The 20,740-nt window shown below is 36.7% G+C and overlaps 2 protein-coding genes across 11 annotated transcripts in view; both read right to left on the bottom strand.

The window, feature by feature from the left end:
- wdfy3 (WD repeat and FYVE domain containing 3) overlaps positions 1 to 13,792 on the bottom strand; it is a 73,295-nt gene extending 59,503 nt beyond the window's left edge. For 4 of the 6 annotated variants that reach the window (XM_089130200.1, XM_089130201.1, XM_089130202.1 and 1 more), the window contains exons 1-2: positions 8,313 to 8,455; positions 304 to 514 (exon numbers count right to left, since the gene is read on the bottom strand). In XM_089130200.1, the coding sequence (XP_088986326.1) occupies positions 304 to 514; positions 8,313 to 8,341 (240 nt within the window). In that variant the 5' untranslated portion in view covers positions 8,342 to 8,455. Of the gene's footprint in view, positions 1 to 303; positions 515 to 8,312; positions 8,456 to 13,570 lie in introns of those variants that run through there. The other 2 variants (XM_089130203.1, XM_089130204.1) reach the window with 2 other exon arrangements.
- A 138-nt stretch (positions 13,793 to 13,930) lies between these two features.
- LOC120461654 (uncharacterized) lies at positions 13,931 to 20,006 on the bottom strand. 5 transcript variants are annotated; one of them, XM_039649866.2, is made up of 10 exons: positions 19,896 to 20,006; positions 19,440 to 19,562; positions 19,334 to 19,366; positions 18,605 to 18,754; positions 18,398 to 18,518; positions 17,175 to 17,387; positions 17,020 to 17,103; positions 16,167 to 16,308; positions 15,842 to 16,004; positions 13,931 to 15,087 (listed from the first exon to the last, which is right to left on the bottom strand). In XM_039649866.2, coding segments are annotated over exons 3-10 (1,104 nt in total). In that variant the 5' UTR covers positions 19,336 to 19,366; positions 19,440 to 19,562; positions 19,896 to 20,006; the 3' UTR covers positions 13,931 to 14,858. The 5 variants fall into 5 exon arrangements, with proteins under 5 accessions (XP_039505800.2, XP_088986332.1, XP_088986333.1 ...); XM_089130206.1 differs by having other exon boundaries at positions 18,605 to 18,713; XM_089130207.1 differs by lacking the exon at positions 19,334 to 19,366.
- Between the last annotated feature and the right edge of the window lie 734 nt (positions 20,007 to 20,740).

The following is a 20,740-nucleotide window of genomic DNA, read 5'->3' as shown; positions in this document are numbered from 1 at the left end:
GGGGATTTATTTTTTTTCAGGGGGGGATAATCCTGCTGTTGTTGTCTCGTCACTCCACTAAACTGTTGTTTAATGGTAACAAAAAAAGAAAGAAAGAAAAATCACCACGGGTTACATTTAGCATCAGCAATGCAATACAATCGTGTCTATTACACTTGTCACTTCTCTTAATGCATTTTGACTTGAGAGGCTGCATCTTTGTGAATCCCTCTACATTCAGTCCGCCTCTTATACATAAATCGCATTATCCTGATGCATATTAGGTGATGATGCTGTCTCTTTAAGTAAACAGCTCTCTCTCACCCGGTTGAAAACAGGCAGCATCATGTAGAGCTTCTCCTCCTGCTCCTTTTGTGTCATATGGCGCGGCGGGTGGCAGAGCTCGGAGAAGAGGCGGCGCAGGTGCATGAGTCCCAGCGCGTTGTCCTGCGGGCTGCACTCATCCTGCCGCGGCCTCCCCATGATCCTCTTCACCATATTCATCCTTAGAGGCTTCTTGAGGCCGAAGCCAGCCCTAAGAGAGCAGACACACAGATAAAAGAGGTTTCGTGAAATGGAGGAAATGAAAAGGGGAGGGTGAAGAGGGGGAAAAATAACAAGATGTCAGGGAAATTGATCGTCGACTGTGAAAGTCCACTTCTAATGTGACGTGATATGTTAGCTTCAAATTGCGGATCAAATTCAGCCTGTTTATTTTATTTATTTATTTTTTGCAGTGAACTGCTTCTGTCTGAGTGAGATTCCTCTAGTGAAGATTCTGCTGCAGGTACAGAAATACTGCAGGACATGCAAACAAAATTGGATCCAAGATATTATTCGTGTTCATTTCAAGGACACGGTGATAAAGCCAAACTAAATATCCAAGTATAAAGCAACAATATTTGTATTCATCTGTACAGACCATTTTTATCACTTTTTTTTTTTTTTTACCACAAATAGGTCTTGACAGCTGTCAACCTGTGCTATTGGTATACTTCATAAAAATGATCAATTCTGTTTTCTTTCAGTTATTATTATTATCATCATTTATTTATTTTATTTCCTGTGATCAAGCATTGCTTCCTGGGCAAACCGTGTTGACAAACAGTTATCTTCCTATGTCTTGCTGTGCTCCACGCAGTGAGTCATGAATCAGATCCAACTGGGTAATGGTTACAGAATTTAGGGAAAACAAAGAAACTACCAAAGAACTTTACATCATCTGCTGAAGCTGGCAAGCACATGGAAAATAGGACACGCATCTGACAGACATTTGCTTGAGCCAGTTAGGTGCTGTTATAAAAAATGTATGTTTCAGCAATGTCCTCAGCAAAAAGCTTAAAGGGTTAGTTCACCCAAAAATGAAAATTAAGTCATTAATTACTCACCCCCATGCTGTACCAACCCCGTAAGACCTTCGTTCGTCTTCGGAACACAAATGAAGATATTTTTGATTAAATTTGAGAGCTGTATAACTACCACATTGGCTCCCTAAGGGACTGCCTCTTGACGGCCCAGAAAGTCAATGAAGAAAATGTTTAAATATCCCAAGTGACTACCGTGGCTCAACTATATGTTTATCAAGCGACGCGAATACTTTTTGTGCGAAAAAACAAACAAAAATAACGAGTTTATTCGACTATTTCTTTTCTTCCTTGTAGGCCAGAAACGAGATTTCCTTAGATTTCCACGACGCATGCGCGAGAATTGCTACTTGCTTACACTACTTCAGATCGCAATTCTCGCGCATGCGTCGTGGAAATCTAAGGAAATCTCGTTTCTGGCCTACAAGGAAGAAAAGAAATAGTCGAATAAACTCGTTATTTTTGTTTGTTTTTTCGCAAACAAAAGCTCTCAAAAATATCTTCATTTGTGTTCCGAAGACGAACGAAGGTCTTACGGGGTTGGTACAGCATGGGGGTGAGTAATTAATGACATTCATTTTTGGGTGAACTAACCCTTTAACATCTGTGAGTTGAAGCAGATTCTTAGACGGAAACAACCGCAGACATCTACAGCCACTGAGAAAGTCAGCAACACTTGAAGGAGGGAAACATGAGACGATCAAGAGCAACAGTGACTGCATCCATCTAACTAAAAATACCTGCTCTGTATCCGGGTCCTTAATTTTTGGAAATTGTTCCATGTAACAAATGGTTATTATTATTATTCTAATGTGTCTGCTAAGACCACATGGAAGATTTTATGGCATTGTGATTCAGTAAAATTGTTTTAAAGAGTTAGTTCACCCAAAAATGAAAATTATGTCATTAATGACTCACCCTCATGTCATTCCAAGTCCGTAAGACCTCCGTCTTCGGAACACAGTTTCGGAAAATGTATAGTATACTGTCCTTGTCCAGAAAGGAAATACAGACATCATCAAAGTAGTCCATGTGACCATCAGTGGGTCAGTTAGAATTTTTTAAAGCACTGAAAATACTTTTTGGTCCAAAAATAACAAAAATTACAACTTTATTCAGCATTGAGACGCTAACGTAAGACGCTACTGACCGTCTCCCTCAGACTGTAAACAAAGCTTGGACGTGCCAGATACATGTCAGCAGAGTCACTGCGGTCTCGTGAACGCAGATTTACAGCAGAACCGGAAGAGAATAAAATGGTAAATGGTAAATGGACTGCATTTATATAGCACTTTCACAGACCCAATGGCCACCAAAGCTAGGGTTAGGTGTCTTGCTCATGGACACCTCGACATTTGGCCGGGTGGAACCGGGGATTGAACCATCAAACTTTCAGTTTGTAGATAATCTACATGAACCACTGCCGGCCGCCCAATGCTGAATAAAATTATAGTTTTTGTTATTTTTGGACCAAAATGTATTTTCAATGCTTCAAAAATTCTAACTAACCCACTGATGTCACCTGGACTACTTTGATGATGTCTTTATTTCCTTTCTGGACAAGGACAGTATAGCGTACATACATTTTCAATGGAGGCACAGAAAGGTCTCGGACTAAATCTAAAATATCTTGAACTGTGTTCCGAAAGATGAACGGAGGTCTTACGGGCTTGGAACGTCAACCCTTTAATAATAATCCAAGACTGTCCATTCATCTAAGCAGACCAAACTTGAGCAATTAAAGTTGTTAAAATGCCACACATGGCTCAGGATTGTGGGTATTGTGCATCAGTTTATACATCACTGCAGGTTTCACGCTTTTAAGGCAGGAAATTCCCACAAACATTTATTCAATTAGCTGGTTTAATGAACAAATTAATCCACACAGATTATCAAATCAGTAATTTTAAAACTTTCTGAGAGACATAATTTCACAAACAGCGAGAGTGATTGAACGCTACTGCATCTTTTCTTTCACTTTCAAAATGCGCACAAGGCTTCACAGCACCTCATCATCTGTACAAGCGAGCCTCATTATATATATATATAAATCAATGGGAAGAGATTTTATAAATAGTATAAATGAAGAGTCAAGTGCCCAACCAAAGGGAACACTAATCATCATAATGGTGGTGACTAAAACATTTTAAGGAAAATCAACATCAATTTATGAAATCACCTTATGTGATGTTCTCTCAATTTTTTTTGGTGTATTGACAAATTCAACATTCAAGATGACTTTGGGAAATGAGTGAATGCAAACAGAAAAATAACTGCAGAAGGAGGAAATGAGTGAAAACTCCATTAAGATTTTTCCCATCTCAAATAAACACACTCAATTAAACATCAATTAATCTTGACTTGGGTTTCTGAGTAAACAAAGCCTATTGTGTGAATAGTACACATTACTAGTTTTTTTACAGTTAAGTTAAGACATTAAGTAAAGTTCACTAAAAAAGTGTTTTTATAGTGTAACATAAGTGAACAGAGATTAGGATCAATTAAAAATGATAAAGTAATGTAATATTACATTGTTTAATGTAATCTCATAATCTGTGTGCAGAGCTGCCCCAGCACATGCTCCTTTTAGATGTGAGGACGAGATGGAACTCTCTGTATTTGATTATGGAGAGATTTTGTGAACAGTTTCCTGCTATTCAAGCAGCAGCTATATAGACCAACAGCTTAGAAAGCCCATGGATAAGGAAAAGTAAATAATGTTTGAAAATGACTTATATCAAATTTGGTTGACTAAGGCATTAGGCATTTTTTGTTTTGTTTATGTTGCAGACTGTCCAGAATGGGCAATGAGGACCTTGTGCCAGAGGAGTTTGTGCCACACTTGCTGTCTCCAGCGAAAAAAAGTCCAACCTGTGGGCTGTGGCCAGATATTGTCCATCCTTCAGACAGACTCTGCATTCATCATGAGCATCAAGGAGAACATCTGGAATGATCTTTCCGAATGTTATCAGGTAGAGTCACTGACATGTAATGATGACTTTCTATAAGACAATTAATCAAAAACACTAATGGTTATTTATTGTCATTCACATTTTCTTCTAAATTTGTGTTGGTTGTCCTCCATTTTAAACTTAAGGATGATGATATCCAGGCATTCCTGGAGGAAGCCACTGTGAAAGATCCCAGATTTAAATGAACAGGGATGATGAAATCTGGGAGAGGGTCAGGGCATCAGCAGTGGCAGCAAACACAAAGGCAGTTGAGAAGGTATTTGAATTTGACAATGCCTTTAGCATATATCTGTTGTGAGACCTTTTCTTTTTGCTTTGCATTTCTTGAAACGTAAAAAACTTCTCAAGCTGTCAGAGCCAAGAGAGAGACAGGGGCAGGCAGAAGAAGAGGATGGAGAAGACGAAGAGGACTACGTAAGATTATTGTAGCTAATTTTATTTTTTGTATTGTATTGTTTGTATTTTTTTTCTGTCCTGTACTTTTTTTCCCCCGCCCAGTGCTTTGATCATCTCTGGTTGTTGTAAAGCGCTATATAAATAAAATTGATTGATTGATAATTGTTATGAATGATGGTTGCAGCACATAATTTGTGTTTACTCTGTGCTGTGTCTTCTGATCAGATATTAAAGCGAGTTAATACAAACAAACAAATTTGTCCTTATTCCCTTACTAAATGAGAATCTATAAGAGAATTGATAAGGAATCGGATCGATAAGAAATACTGATAATGGAATCGGAATCGTTAAATTCTTATCAATTCCAATCCCTAGTGGGTGATGTCTTAAGTGAATGTAAATAGTAGAAAGAAAACACATGTGTATCAGTACATTGAATCCCTGCACTAGTGCTTAAAGTAAAAGCAATGTAATAAACCTGCAGCTGTCTGTCATTAATGTTAATAAAAGAACAAAAGATAGGGAGAAGAATTCATCTGTATTCAATTTATATAATAAAACATTCAATATATTCAATTTCTATAGTGCTCCTGTGCCTAAATACTGTTAGACCAACCTGAAAAACTATAAAGCATTTGTAGAAAAAAAACTCTTATCATTTGTATTTTATTAATTCGTACTTCAGCTTGTAACTTGTTTGTTTGTTCTTGGTTTTTTTTTTTTGTAAATTCAATAAAAGGTTGAAATCAAGTTTCCTTGTGGTCTCATGCATACATTTCATGTGACAAACAAAATTACCCCATGGTAAAACCCAAATAGCCTACATTTGCTTGAGCTTACATTTAGGTGAGATAAATGTAATTTAAAAAAGCCTTGTGCCCTGTGTAAAACAAAAAAAATGCTCAGCATTTCTCTCATGTGGCCAACAGTCAACAGTGGTTTTGCAACCCAATCATCGAAAACAGTCACAAATTGAAATTCCCAGGATCTGGTGTAGGCATCGCATTTGGAAAACTTCAAGTTTGGTCAAATCCATCTTGAGCAGGGTCCATGTTTCAGATCCATAGAGAATAATTGGTAGGATCAGCGTTCGAAAGACACCATTTAAGGGAAGCGAACACTGCGCTGCCTGCCAAATTCATTTTGCCCTTCATTTTATTGACATGTCTTTCATTTTATTTATCATGAAATAAACTGTCCGCCACTACAATTGTAGACGGTGTTTTTGTGTTTGAACATAAAACACGTTTTAGTGGATGCAGTAAAAAGTGTAACATGAATTATAATTGTTAACAGGTGTTTCAAAAATGAAAAAAAAAAAATGTTTTAATTCACCTTAGTCTACAGTATGTGACCTTCCTCAATGAATAATCCTGCCTTGGGACACACAGAGGCAGATTTGATGTAAATCGGTTGGGAGTAAGGTTGCTGGGACATGAAATCTTCAGTAAAATGTGGCTAAGCCTTTTACGCTTTAAGTCTTTCATGGCATTTCTTAGAGTGCTGCCAGCACCAATGACTGTCTGTGAAAACAAAGTAAGCTCCAAAGGACTGTTCGAAGAGGGAAAAAAAGGCATCGCTTCAGCCTTCTCAAAGCCTTTCAAAGACTCTTGGGAATATTGAGTGATGTAAACACAAACCCCACATTTCTGCTATTGTTATGGGTGATGGAAATGCAGAAGTGAGGGGAACATTTCCCACTGACTAGAGGCAACAAGTCAACAACAGGGGACAGCGTCAGCCATCTCGATAAGAAACAGCCCACTGGAATCCTGAACACATTTAACCTCCGAGTTCCTACTATGGATGTCTATGATTAATTGATGATTGATTAATTGTTTTGTCAATAATGATTAATCGTCAATAAATTTGTCGGTGGTCGATTAAGCAAGGTTATCATTAAGTGCGTAGTTTTGAGGCACGTGCGGCTCATGTGCAAAACTCGTGCAGCAGACACACAAGGAAAAATGACCTGACTGAGAGTGCAGTACTTAAAGCTAACTAATACAAAGCTAACTTTTTAGCAGACATTAATCTTCAGTGTCACATGATCCTTCAGAAATCTGATGATTGGTGCTCAAGTAACATTTCTTCTTATTATTTTTTATCAACTATTTTACTGATAGCTCATATTTTAATATAACTTAATATTTTTGTGGAAACGGAGCATTTTTTCAGAATTCTTTGATGAATAGAAAGTTCAGCAGAATAAATATTGTAACATTATAAATCAGCTTAATACATTCATGCACACTTTCTGAATGAATTTATTTATTTCACAAAAAACAAAAAACAAAAACAATTAAAGAAATCTAACTAACCAAACCTTTAAACATTAGAGTAATATTTCAAGGTTGTTGGGATTGCCATTTCATAACAGATTTACCAATAGCAACGAATTACCACATTTGTCATTTTTAAGTTCTTGCAAGTCGCCAAGAACATAACTTTTGAATCTAAGCAACCTCCAATATTTAGTTTAATTATACTTGCGCAATACATGCCGAGCACTTCTAAACCTCAGTCAAGAGTCAACAAGAAATGCATGCAGTGCTCAATACAAGAAGAATATCAATGCAATAAGAGATGCAACACTCAACAAAACCAGTACAAAGGCAAAAAAAAAATACTGAAAATAATGTTGCTATTGTTTCTAAATAGTCTAGTAAGAATCTCCAGTGAAATTCATCTCACCACAGGTGACATCATGCAGGCTAGACAGCAGTAATTGAGCATTCCAACGCCAACCTGATGATTGACGACCTACTACTTATCTAAACTGAAACCTTTAGGTCATCTTTAAACATGAACAAAGATAATACAACTTTTTGTCCTGCAAAGTAGTCCCCATTTAGGTGAAATCTTCTTAAAAGTCAGTTAATGACTGTTTAAATCTGGGAAGGATGACATAAACAGGTGACATAATAACTGTGAACAGTAACAAGCTGAAGTGACATGGTCCAAAATAATGATCTTAATATTTACCACCATCACTGGTTACCTCACACCAAATCATCATCTATCTCTTAAAGTCAAGCGCCCTTCCAGTGTAAACAGCGTTAAATGAGTCAGAGTCTAATGAAGCCCTTGGTTTCAAACGTGTCTTGACCTGATTCGCAATGAGCAGCCGGAAACCAGGTGTTTGGAGTCTTCAAAAATCAGTCACAATTCTCCGAAAAGAATGACTGCCAGGATGAAGCAGTGATGAAAACATTTACGCCCACAGTGCACAGTGTAAGCAGCTTATTACTTCAGAAAAAATTAAATCTAACCCCTTCTTACATCTGAAAGTCTGAGCAACCTCTTGTTGCTCCACACCACCATTCCTTCGGGAGAAACGCCACAATCGCTTCACTAGCTGTGCCAGTGCCATCTGTCATTTGTTATACCTTCAAATGCCTTTGATTATACAAGAATCTCACGTGGCATTCAAAAATAAGTGATTCTCTAACCGAAGCGCTGCCAGAAGCCTCAGAAGAAAGTAAGAAGCCATTTCAGGACCACCATCGCAGCAAATAAAACCCATGACACACGGCTCCAAACTGTAAACAAACGCCTTGTCACCATGGAGACACTGATTAAACATGTTTTTTCCCCATACCTACTGTTCTCCCGGTGCTCTGCAAGCATCCCTCGTTGTTACAGACGTAATTTCGATCCAGAGATTGCTGAGAAAACAACCGTTTGTAATTTGTGTCGTGTCGACTAGGAAAAAGAGAGGAGGCAGAGGACGCTGTGGGAGCGAGTGACGATTCACGCTCTTTGCTGGCACTGCCAGGAGACCTGTGTGTGTGTGTGTGTGTGTGTGTGTGTGTACTAGAGAGACAAGCCTGCAGGGACTGGCACAGCTGATCCTCCCTGTCACCAGCTCTACCACGTGGCTACAGAGACCAGTGTCATACCAGGAGATACCAAATAGGCAGTAAAGGGGGATTCATCGATAACATTTCAAGAGCAGATGGCGGTTATGAAATGATCACGTTGTAAAATAAAAACTAAAATCGATCAACAGATCAGGGTAATGACTCCAGTCTAGCTCTGGATATTTTAAAAAGGGGAAGTCAGTCATCTGATTTTGAGGAATTGAACACTGTCTGGAACAGCACCTACTAAATAACCTGAACCACTCGAAAATATCCAACATCTACAATCCAGTGCAAACATGAGATATCACTGAAGATTCAAATATTACATAAAGGGCCTTTTTTTCAAGCAGATATGAAAACAATAACGGAACAAAGACAATCTGATTGCAGCAAAGCACTGAAGTACAGTCTGAGGACATAAAGACCAAAAGCAGCTCACAGCGACATTAATGAAGAGAAGCTTTGTCCAAGCACAGAGCTGACGCGTAATCTGTAGAAGGGTTTTAACTGGCACTGATTCATGACACAAAACGCTTCGGCTAAAGCTCTTTGTATATATGCGAGTCAAGTTTCCAACAAATGTCATTTGGTCAACAGTAACAGCTTGAAGTCTGAATTGTGTAAAATATTACATGTGTAATGTGCGACACTGCTCACTGCTCAATAATACACACCGAGCAGCGAACACAGGACTCACTTCACTTGACATATTCATTTAGTATAACACCTAGTTAGTAGGCTAGCCTACAGTTTTAGGTCTCATAACATACATTTGGAAATAAATTTAAAAGGGGGGGGGGGGTTGATTGCGATTTCACTTTTTTTCATTTTAAATAGTGTGTAATGTTGTTGTTGGTGCATGAACAGTATCTGCAAAGTTGCAGCGCTGAAAGTTCAGTGTAAGCAGAGATATCGTCTTTTAAAAATCAGGAAGTATATTGCCTAGAAAAACGACTCGATTGGGACTACAGCTGGGTTTTAGACGTCACTAACCCACACATTTGCATCAACCCCTCCCTCCGGAATATGCAAAAAAGGGCATGATCATATTTCTGCGGCTCGTCGAGTGTGTTATGTTCACCCAGCTGTCAGGTCTTCTGTGTTCGAGCTTCCCACGGACGCTGTACTTCGTCCACAATGGATACAATTTATGTTTGATTATGTTCCTGAAAATGACGATCGTAATCTAGCTCTCTGTGCTGCGCATTTTACGGAAGACAGCTTCCAGAATCTCCACGAATTCAACACCGGATTCAACAAGAAACTGTTACTAAAACATGAAGCAGTTCCAACTTTAAAACCCGAGGCAGCAGTTGTTGGGCCACAACCTGTAAGTAGGCTAAGACTTCATCATTTTAAATGTATTTGCATGTATAATTTCAGACGTAGCCTTGTGTTTTATTTTTTTTTCAAATGCCAGCACTGGCTTTATAGCCACTCGGCTACTAGTTATGCTATTTTGTGTCTACGACAAACGCGTACAAACATGATGGACCTGAATTTTGTATAAGTACTATGTTGTAAATGTATTTTTCATGTATATATGTTTTATGACGTTATTTTCAATTTAATCAAGACCGTAAACTAATGTCAACGCTGTTTGTGTTTAACATTAGTAGCCAGTCAGTTGCTATTGTTGCCAGTCAGATGCTATTGTGTAAAAGAAACGTGTATAAAGTTAAAAAACGTAGCAAATTATCATTCAGAAACGTTTAGTAAGAGCCGTGTGTGGTGAGGTTCTGTTTGACTCTTTCATCGCTGCTTTCTCAAGCTGATTCTGCTTTAAACTGATACTGTTTCGACATGAATGATCCAGAGCGCAGGCACGTATCGCCCGTAAAGGTAATGGGCGTTAACCTTCCGGACAACGTGAGAGAGTTTAGCCAATCACAACACAACGGCCCAAACTAACCAATCTGAGCCCACTGCCTGTTTCTGAGGGAGTGGTTTCATAAACTCAGGAAGTCGACTGCTCGATCGAGGACAGAGGAGAGCGCGGCTGACAATAAACGTGAAGTTTATGAAAAATAAAACTATTAAAAAAAGAAAAACCACGAATACATGTTATATTGCACCCTATAAATACAATCATGCAAAGAAAAAAAAGCAGTCAACCCCCCCTTTAAAAGTAAGTGATCATAGTTTCACATACACACATGTGTGTGTTACTATAGAAATATTCTAATTGATATGTTTAGTAATACTGAAAAACCCTAGCCTGGGTTTCCCCATACTGCTTTGCCGTAGCACGATATTATTCACTATATTATTTTCCTCATCTAGGAAACCAATCACAGAACGGGGAGAAAGCAGCAAGACGACGATGACGTCTATGCATCACACTGAAGCAGTTTGTTTATACCTATGGATCCAACATGGCAGCAGACGCGAAGTTACCTTTCGATTCAGCTTTACGGCCGTTTCACACCGCAAGCATTGGTGGCACTTGAGCAGCGCGTCAGCGTAACTACATCGTCAGTGAGTCTCACTGAGACTTGGGTCTGACGTTAGCCAGGCTAGAAAGTCCCTACATTTAGTAATACATATTTTAATATGAAAATAACGGGCTCTTTTTATTATGTGAGCCATGATAATAATAACTGCATTTAAACATTGTTTAAAATGTGTTTTTTTTACTTGAAAACAACTACACAGAAATTGGATGATAAAAAAAAAACAGCATGAATTCAATTTTAGCCAAACTTGTAGTATTGTGTGTGTGTTGGGTACATTTCCCATCTCCATTTCCTGTCAAGACAGAGATATTGATGTACACTGGCTTCTTATGCTAGACTGAACATTAATGCTCCCTGCGAATCTCACTTAAGATGGTCAAATACCCTGGAAGTCCACTGCACGTGACATTATCAAGCAACATACCTTTAGTTATACATCCTGTCTGATCTCACAGCCATTTTTTACATTAGATCTACTAATGACTTGGGCTAAATCTTAAAGGGATAGTTCACCCAAAAATGAAAATTCTGTCATCATTAATTACTCACCCTTATGTCATTTCAAAACCAGTTATTATTCAGTTCATCTTCAGAAATGAAGATATTTTTGATGAAATATGAAAGCTTCCAGTCCATCCATAGAAAGCTACACAATTGACACTTTGATGCTCCAAAACATTCATGAAGAGATTGAAAAAATAATCCATATGAATTGTCCAAATTTTCTGAAGAGACACAGAGTGAATATAGGCTTTTATTCACATATAAAAATTCATCAACTCGCACATCAGTTGTGGTAAACGGAAGCTCAAGCTTGTTCACCTGACGTGTGAGAACCAATGAGGTTCATTCTGGTGTTCTGCCGCACGCTTGATCTTCTGCAAGAGATTTGCTCTCACGCACCAAGCAGGTTTGGGTTGAGCATCTGTTATGTTTGCTAATCAATGTTTATGTGAATAAAAGCCTAAATTTAATCTTTACATCATATAAAGTGATCGAATCTCTTCAGAAAATTTGGACTAACCCGCTCAATTATTAATAGGTTAATAGATTAGTAGGGCCTAGTTTTACGATCTCATTATGAACTTTTCAATGGAGGGACAGAACTGGCAGAGTTTATTAAAAAAAATATTTGTATTTGTGTCCCGAAGATGAACGAAAGTCTTAAGGGTTTAAAACGACATTGGGTGAGAAATTAATGACAGAATTTTTATTTTTGGGTGAACTAATCTTTAAATGAGATGCACTTTATTGTAATGCCATCATGTATTGACATTTAAGAAGCATTTACATTGTTCCATTCGTGAGTTTTAAAACAGCGACAAAGTAAAACAAGGTTTAATAGTAAAAGTAAAGAAAAATGTATAGCATTTAAATGGGGGCAATTTAGGTCATGTTTGACTAATTTGGCCACAAGCCAATATTATGATGGCCCTGGGATAAAATCACAGATTGAATGACTTGCACAAAACAAGGGTGGTGTGTTGATATAATAAAACAACAATAATAGTATCTAATATTATTCACAGTTCTGTATACCCTCACCAAAACACACAACACAAATGAAATGGAATGAGCAGCCTGGAGGCCACACACAGCTGTTCATGAATCCATGACCTCTACCTGATGCAGCTGTCCACCACTTCACCATTAATGTTACACCGTGTCCCAATAATTCACCATGGCCTTCATATCACAACTTGAATGATGATGTACTGGGATTAGTTTCAGCCTTCATGAAAGTCCATGTGTAAGGTTAGATAGATAGAGAGAGACAAACGGACCGACAACTGAAACAGTGTGGGAAATTGGGCTGCGTATTGTCAGCCAAACAGTCAACAACACTACACAGACTTCACCATACACCGTAAAAAAAAAAACACAGAAAGGTATTGTTTACGTTATTAACGATTTATAAAATAGACACCCTATAATTAGAATTAAACGGGGGAAAGAAAAGAAATAAAGGCCACCATGTATTGGAAAAGTAAAATTGGAATTACATTATAGCGAGTTGAAAAACAAATGAACCAGGCTAGAAAACAATATATTTTTATATTATAAACAGACATGAAACACAAATAATTTCAGTAACGTTACAGTCGGGATGAGGCGATTTCTTTAGTGACAGTACGACAATAACATCTCAATAAACATACCCTGAATAACGTCAAAATAAGTCATAATAATCCCGCATGAGATTAACTCTAGGTAAACAATAATAAACGATCGTATTTGTAAATTTTCTCCACATGAGTGATTATTCGTCAGCAGCTAACAGGCTAGCGGAGTCCTCCTCTCCTAGCCAGAGCTAGCCAACCCCGGCTAAACAACCAATACACGCCGAGTTGTGCGCTTCATTTTTACACCGCTGGATAGCATTGACTGTCATTTATATAAAACGAATAACATATTAACATTTCAAGAAAGATGCAAAGAAAGGGAGCTGTATTTTGGAGGAAGGAAGCTAGCGCCAGTGGGCAGTGTGTATGTGTTTTGCATGTCTCCAGTGTATCCGCAAATCCATGAGAACTCACCAGACCAGGCGATGTGTTCAAGCGTCAGTGAGAAGCGCTCTAAAGAAATCCTCTTGCGCTCTTCCCATCCATATTTCACGGGTGATGCCAGTGCTTTCTGAAGCGGTTACTGGTTCTGTTAGATCAGCTAGCTAGTGGCCATATTTAATCCTCGACATCCCAAACAACACAGGCTTGAGCTCGTCCCAGCTCCAGCACTACTTCAGATCTCAGCGGTGTGGGAGACGCTGCCTCCCAGTGCTCGCTGTAGTACTTTAATTACACGGGAAACGGCGACTCCTGCTGGCCAGAACGATGCAGCTCTCTATTTGGAGGAACGTTTTTTTTACTCTGGTCAGGTAATAATCGAAGGCCAATCTGTCAGAATTTATAGTTTTTGTTTAATGCCCTTTACTGCCACAGCAGTAAAAGAAGAAAGGAATGTAAATTGTACATGATGCTGATGTTACAGTTTCAGTGCAATCAATATGTAAATATATTCACTTGTATATTTAATCAAACACATTTCTCAATAATAATACATCCTACACTTGTGCTATAACGTTATGTTACATCCATTTTACATTCCTAATATATCATATGCTCCCACAATAAGGTTGAAAGTATATTCAATGCTGGTCTAAACACCCGATTAGGAACATAATTGTGTCCTTGGCAACAACATTTCATCAGTCATGACAAAAGCAAATATAAATCAATAACATTTCTGCAGCATGCACAGCTGAAGCATATGTTATTTAATCTAAGATCATGTGGCATCAACTGTGAATGGCAAACAAACAAAAGAAGATCAATTACCAAATTACTAATAGAACACAAAGAGAAACATTTATGCATGATTCAAATAAACATTATAGAAGAATTTACACAAGTAAACCTAAAATATATGTATAAAAATGTAGTATTTCTCCAATATGCACATTGCATTTTTGAATGCGAAACATAATTTTATCTTTATTCATTAATTATTCCTATTTTAACTGGAACAATCTCTTTCCGTTGCATTTAATTACACTTTAAAGGTAGATTTTTAAACAGATTTTTTTTTTTTTTAAATGAGCAAGCACATAGCTAACGTTTTCAACTTATTGAACACATTTTGATGGAAAATTAAACATTTCAGAGGAAAACATCATCAGAACTTGAATGTAAACTTACAATTAAACTATAAAAAACATATAATGACTTAAGGATAATGACTGTTTGGCATATTAGAAAATTATATTAGTAATTTTATGATTTTATGACTAATAGTAATAAAAATAAGAATACAAAAATTTAAATCAAGCTAACCCTGAAATTTTCTGTACTCCTGTTTAATACAGCCATAAACAGAATGGTAAAAGTGCCTGTCCGGAGACATAAGGTCAGTGACCATCTCGGTGTGGTTCATTTTAGGTATTAGATAAAGAGACATACTGACAGAAAGAGAAGTCAGGAGCTCAGAGAACATCACTGATGATTCCGCCGGAACTATGATGTCATTGGTTCCATGGAGCAAACCCACCGGAGGAACGCTGCAAGAAAATCATAGCAAATAATAAAGTGTCTACGTTAAATCTACAATAATGTAATGAATTGCTCTGACCCTCACACTAGCAAACATAACACGGAGCAAAATAAACAAAGCAAGCAATACAAAATCTTGTGCAGTGTGCCTGGTTGTGGAAGAAGACAGTGGCTGCATAAGCTTCCTCTGGATTCCAATAAGACTGCATGGATAAACTTTATTTTTAACAATGTTCCAGCTGATGATGGTAAAACATCATCCGTCTGTTCGCTTCATTTCGCTGACGATTGTTTTGTAAACAAGACTAGATTTGCAGACGATTAAGAGTAAAGAACGGTGCTGTGCCGTGTCTACATTGGATCTGACAGGAATTGTGCAACACACGGACTCTGGGTCGAATCATTCCGGTTGCCATTTTACAAAATTGCACGTTTTCAAAACAATTTGCCCCAAGCGCTCCGACGGGTGAGTTGAAACTCATTATAATATGCAAAACTGTTATCCACTCACAGCAGTGGGCGTTTACTTCCAAGTCTTCAGTGCGAGACGCCCATAAAAACCACGCGTTTTTCAGATAGGCTCAAAACTTGGGTACAAAATAGCCTATTACTTATTCATTTTGATGTTTTCGAATTACATAAACCAAGCAAACGTCATAAGTTGACCTCAGACAACAATATAATAAAATTTAAAAACCAGTTCATGACCCCTTTAATGTATTGCTGCTTCAGCAGTTGTTAGATATGCAATAACTGTCATACCGTTTCAACTGATCCTTATTCAATTTCTTGAGTAATGATGTTGGTGAATAATAATCAAAGTTCTCCACACCATCCATAGCTTTGTGCATAGTTGACACATATTCAACAGCCCGCATTTTCTCATGCTTATAATGATCCAATATACTGTAAACACCACTCAGACCTATTACAAAAACAAAACACACAACATGAATGAAAAATATTGCTTTTCTTGATCAAGTTTTTTTTTTCTCCTAAAAACAAACTAAATTAACAGGGCAACTGCTATGTTAAATAATAAACAATCATAACACAAGACAAAGATAAATCTGGAGCATTGATTTACCTATGATTCCTTTAATGGACGATACAAGATCTCTCTGTTTGTTGGTCTCAATGAACAATTCTTCTACATTGTTCACCAGAAACAGTGTGGTAATGGAACACAGATGAGCTCCTGCTGAATGACCTATTAATATTATGTTGTCCTGCATTAAAAAAAAAAAGAGTAGGTTTAGAATTAGATGGAGATTTCTACATCAATTTAGCCTAGGTGAAACTGTTTTATTACAAAATAGCATAGGAAATATACACTAGGGTCGCTAAGATTTCAAAGATTTAATCTCTTACGCTCACATACAGTAAAAACAGTAATATTGTGAAATATTGTAACAATTTACTGAGATAACTGTTTTCTATTGTCATATATTTTAAAGTACAATTTATTCCTATGATGCCAAAGTGGAATTTGCAGCAGCCATTACTCCAGTTTTCAGTTTCAGATAATCACTCAAAAATCATTCTAATTTGCTGATTTGCTGCTCAAGAAAAGTAATTTGATCATTTTGTGTAAAACATAATGCATTTTTTTAGGATTCCTTGATAAATAGACATTTCAGAAGAACAGTATTTATTTTGAAATAAAATTGTTTGTGACAATGTAAAAGTATTTGCCACTTTCTATTTATGTATTGCATTTTTGTTGAATAAAAGTATTGATTTCTTCTTTTTTTAAACACACCTCAAACTTTTTAATGGTAGTGTACAATGAAAGCACATTTTGAAATAATAAAGTGCTAACATGAAAAACTTAATATTACAAAGTGCATTGAGTAATGCCAAACTGTTAAATTGGTATATGTGATGCAATTTTAACAGTTTTTACAAGATTTAACATTTTCATTGAACAGGAAACTTACTTGATCAAGATTGAACGCATGTCCCTTTTCTCTCACCCAGAGCAAACTGTCACAAATGTCTTGAATCATACTTAACACATTTCCCTAAAAACAAAGCACACATAAAAAAAAAACACACTAAAAAAGTAAATAATAAATATTTCTAGGTGGTTTACCTTTGGAAATATGGAATAATCAGGACATATTACAGAGGCATTAAGCTCTTTTGCCATCTGTAAGGCTAACAGGCAGTAAATAGAGCGGTCTCCTGAACCCCAGGCTCCTCCATACACAAATACAACCACCGGTACAGGAGCAGCATCAGAAAGACCCGTGCTTGGTGAATAATATAAATCTAACTTATTCCCTCGGCGACCAAAGGGTATGCCCTAAAAAAAGGAAAGAACAACAATGAAATAAAATGTGTGTTACATCCACCAGCTGGAGTGCGCTTAATTTCCACAAGAGGGCAATCCTCCCTTCTCATTTGCTTTCCCATCATTAACTACACTTCCCATAAAACATTGCCTGGACTCATTACTTCAGTTCCACCTGTGTGTGATTAACAAGTTTGTGTTTGTCTTTCATAAGATCTGTGTTTTCAATCACTCATTCCAAAGTATTGTTTGTATCATCACAGGATATCTGAGAGCTTTTTTTTGGTCCCGATCTTCTGCCGGTTTACCTGTGTCTTGGACCCTGTTGCTATCTGGATTGTTTGCCCTGTGGTTTTGACTCTTGAGTTTATGAAAGAAAAATATTCGTATTTAAACCTTTATAAAGTAAAATAATAACTTACTCCGCCCAAAACGAACATATGAGTGTAAAGAGAAACTTATGCGAGTAATGTGACATATTGCTGATATTTACACCACACCATGACGCACAACTCTACTTCTGACGTCATGAGTTGCGTAAGTTGCACTTTATATGCACATAGACTGCGTTTGGCTGTTTGGCCAGAAGCTAGAATTTTACTTTATAGCGTGTTAAATGTAATATTTTCATTTTAAATTGAACTACTCCTTTAAGAAACTACTGCGTTTGGTCTATGGACAGTTCATGACAAAATACATTTTCAAAACATTTTAATAATAAGATAATATATTAAAATATTACGATCGTTAATATTATGTTGCATCACAAAACTCTAAAAGAATTATCACTGTCCTATGTTTCTTTAACTTTCTCTCTCTGTGCCTCTTTTTTGCATTATATTGTTGCATTATTTTTGCATTATATATCTCTGTAAAGCTGCTTTGAAACAATCTGTATTGTAAAATGCGCTATATAAATAAATACGACTTGACTTGTACTGTGTAGCTCACTGTGTGCCCTGTGGCTAACTAAACCACACCCTTTCCTCACATTAACAGGAATATATAAAAATAGAACTAACTTTCACATAGTGCTTGTTATTTTTGTCATTACTGTACCACAGTTTCCACTGAAAATACAGTTTGCCATACTGTAGATACTTCAGCATTTCAAGCACGGCTCTTGTCAGGCAGTATATGCGTCTGTTGGGAGAGCAAGAAACATATGCATTATTAAAAAAAGCCTACAATTAAAGCCTAGTAGCATCAAAATGTTAATGATGAGTCACCTTGGTTTGACAGCCTCTAAATATTTCTGGTACCCTGGTTTACTGGGCCAGCCATAGAGCCACTGGGCAACCAGAGAGATACTGTAAGGAAGACCCACTAATAATGCCCCTGCCACCAATGGAAGAGAGAGATAGCACTTCAACACAATCCTGAAATAAGAAATAACAACATCATTTATTTCACATTAGGGTATAATTATTCAGTATAATTATGGACATTAATAGTATGTACTACTCACCAGAACTATGTATGACTCTTCTATGTTGTATGACATTATTTACATGATAATTGTTTATGCTCAACAAGGCTGCATTTAAAAAGCGGTAATATTGTGAAATATTATAAACTTTGAATAACTTTCTATTTTAATATATTTTTAAATGTATTTTAATCCTGTAATGTTATGTCCATTTCAGTCTTTAGTGTCAGAAATCATACATGCTCATTTGCTGTTCAAGAAACATTTCTTATCAATGCTCAAAACAGGTGTTCTGCTTGTGCTTAACATGGAAACGGTGATACATTTTTTCAGGATTCTTTGATGAACAGAAAGTTAAAATAGATTTTTCTTTTAGCATTTAGCATTCAAAACGTTTTAACAATGTAACAGACTTTACTGGCACCTTTGATCCGTTTAATGTATCCTTGCTGAATAAAAGTATTAAATCACCTCAAACAACTGTATGATTCTTGTATGTTGAATGGCATTATTTTAACATGATACTTACATTATTTGTATGCCAGCTGCTGGTTTCTTATACCTGCAGTAAAATGACTTTGATTATAGAAAATATACAGTACATATATGCATCAGATACTCTATTACAAACCTACCTAGGAGAACGACTTTTTCCCCGATAGTATGTATTCTTTATGTCAACAGCGCCTCCTACATGAAGATACAATCGGTGGGCTCTCTTCTCTCTTCATCCAAACGAATGCACCAGAACACAATTACTTTAAAATATAAGTAAAGGTTGGTAAGGGGATACTAATATTGAAGAGATCAAGAACAATATGCATAATATATAGTATCTAAAAACGTATGTCTTGTGTTAGCTGTCTACAGTCATCAAGACTTTCCAATTACAATGTTCTTCAAAACATAAGGATTCGCAAGGCTTGATTGTGCATTAGAAAAGTCGCAAGCAGAGCAAAATAAACAAGGTTGACATTGCATTTGTTACATAATGACTGTATCTTGGATTTAGCTACATACTAGATAGTTCAACATGTATTGAAACCAGAACATTAGTGGTGCAAAGAGAGCATTGTGCCAAGGCAGATCACCTGCAGATGACAGCGTCCCGTAAGCCCAGATGGATGCATTCGCTGCATGAACTTCCCTTCCTTTCTTTTACTGTCTATGGAACTTCCTGACTACTTCTTTCTTTAGCATGCGCTGATAGCATACTATGCTTCTTATTGGCTCGTGGGCTCACGTGGGCGGGACAAATATGCTTGTCAAATCGCACAACTGCCGTTTAGATAAAAAAGACGTCCACATTTATCTATAAATTAACATATAGAAAATAATTGTATTGATATATTTTAACGTGTATTAGTATGAAAGCTTACACGCTCATATCATAGTCTATATCAAAATAACACAAACATAAACATTTGTTTCTCTCATTGGTTTAAGCGCTTGTCATTTAAGATGTTCCTACTGATGTCCAATAAGCACGCGTACATTATGATTATTCATATATCAATCAGTTTCATCCAATTGTATGATTACATTATCTCAAGATATCATTCTGTCATAATAAACCAACGTGAATGGTTGATGAATTTGTATTATATATATATATATATATATATATATATATATATATATATATAGTATTTATACTATATATTTTTTGGTTATGAAGGTCACATTAAAATAGGTTTAAAAACGTTTCATCAGCCTTGCCTTTATTTGCTACTTTTCAAATGCATTATGTATAGATTTTTGTTTAGCCCTTGTCCCAGACCCAGACATTTCAATCTAAAACTATGAAAATCCTAAATAAATATGTGAATTTAACATTAATAAAATTTAAATAATTTTACAATTTAGTTGCAGTTGGTATCAAATATAGTGTGTTTGTCTTGTTTCAAAACTAAAAATAAAACTTGTTTTATTTTCA

This window comes from Pimephales promelas, chromosome 4, assembly GCF_988280905.1.
Source record: "Pimephales promelas chromosome 4, fPimPro1.hap1.1, whole genome shotgun sequence".
Classification (NCBI taxonomy): Eukaryota; Metazoa; Chordata; class Actinopteri; order Cypriniformes; family Leuciscidae; genus Pimephales; species Pimephales promelas.
This window is presented reverse-complemented; position numbering and strand designations above follow the sequence as displayed.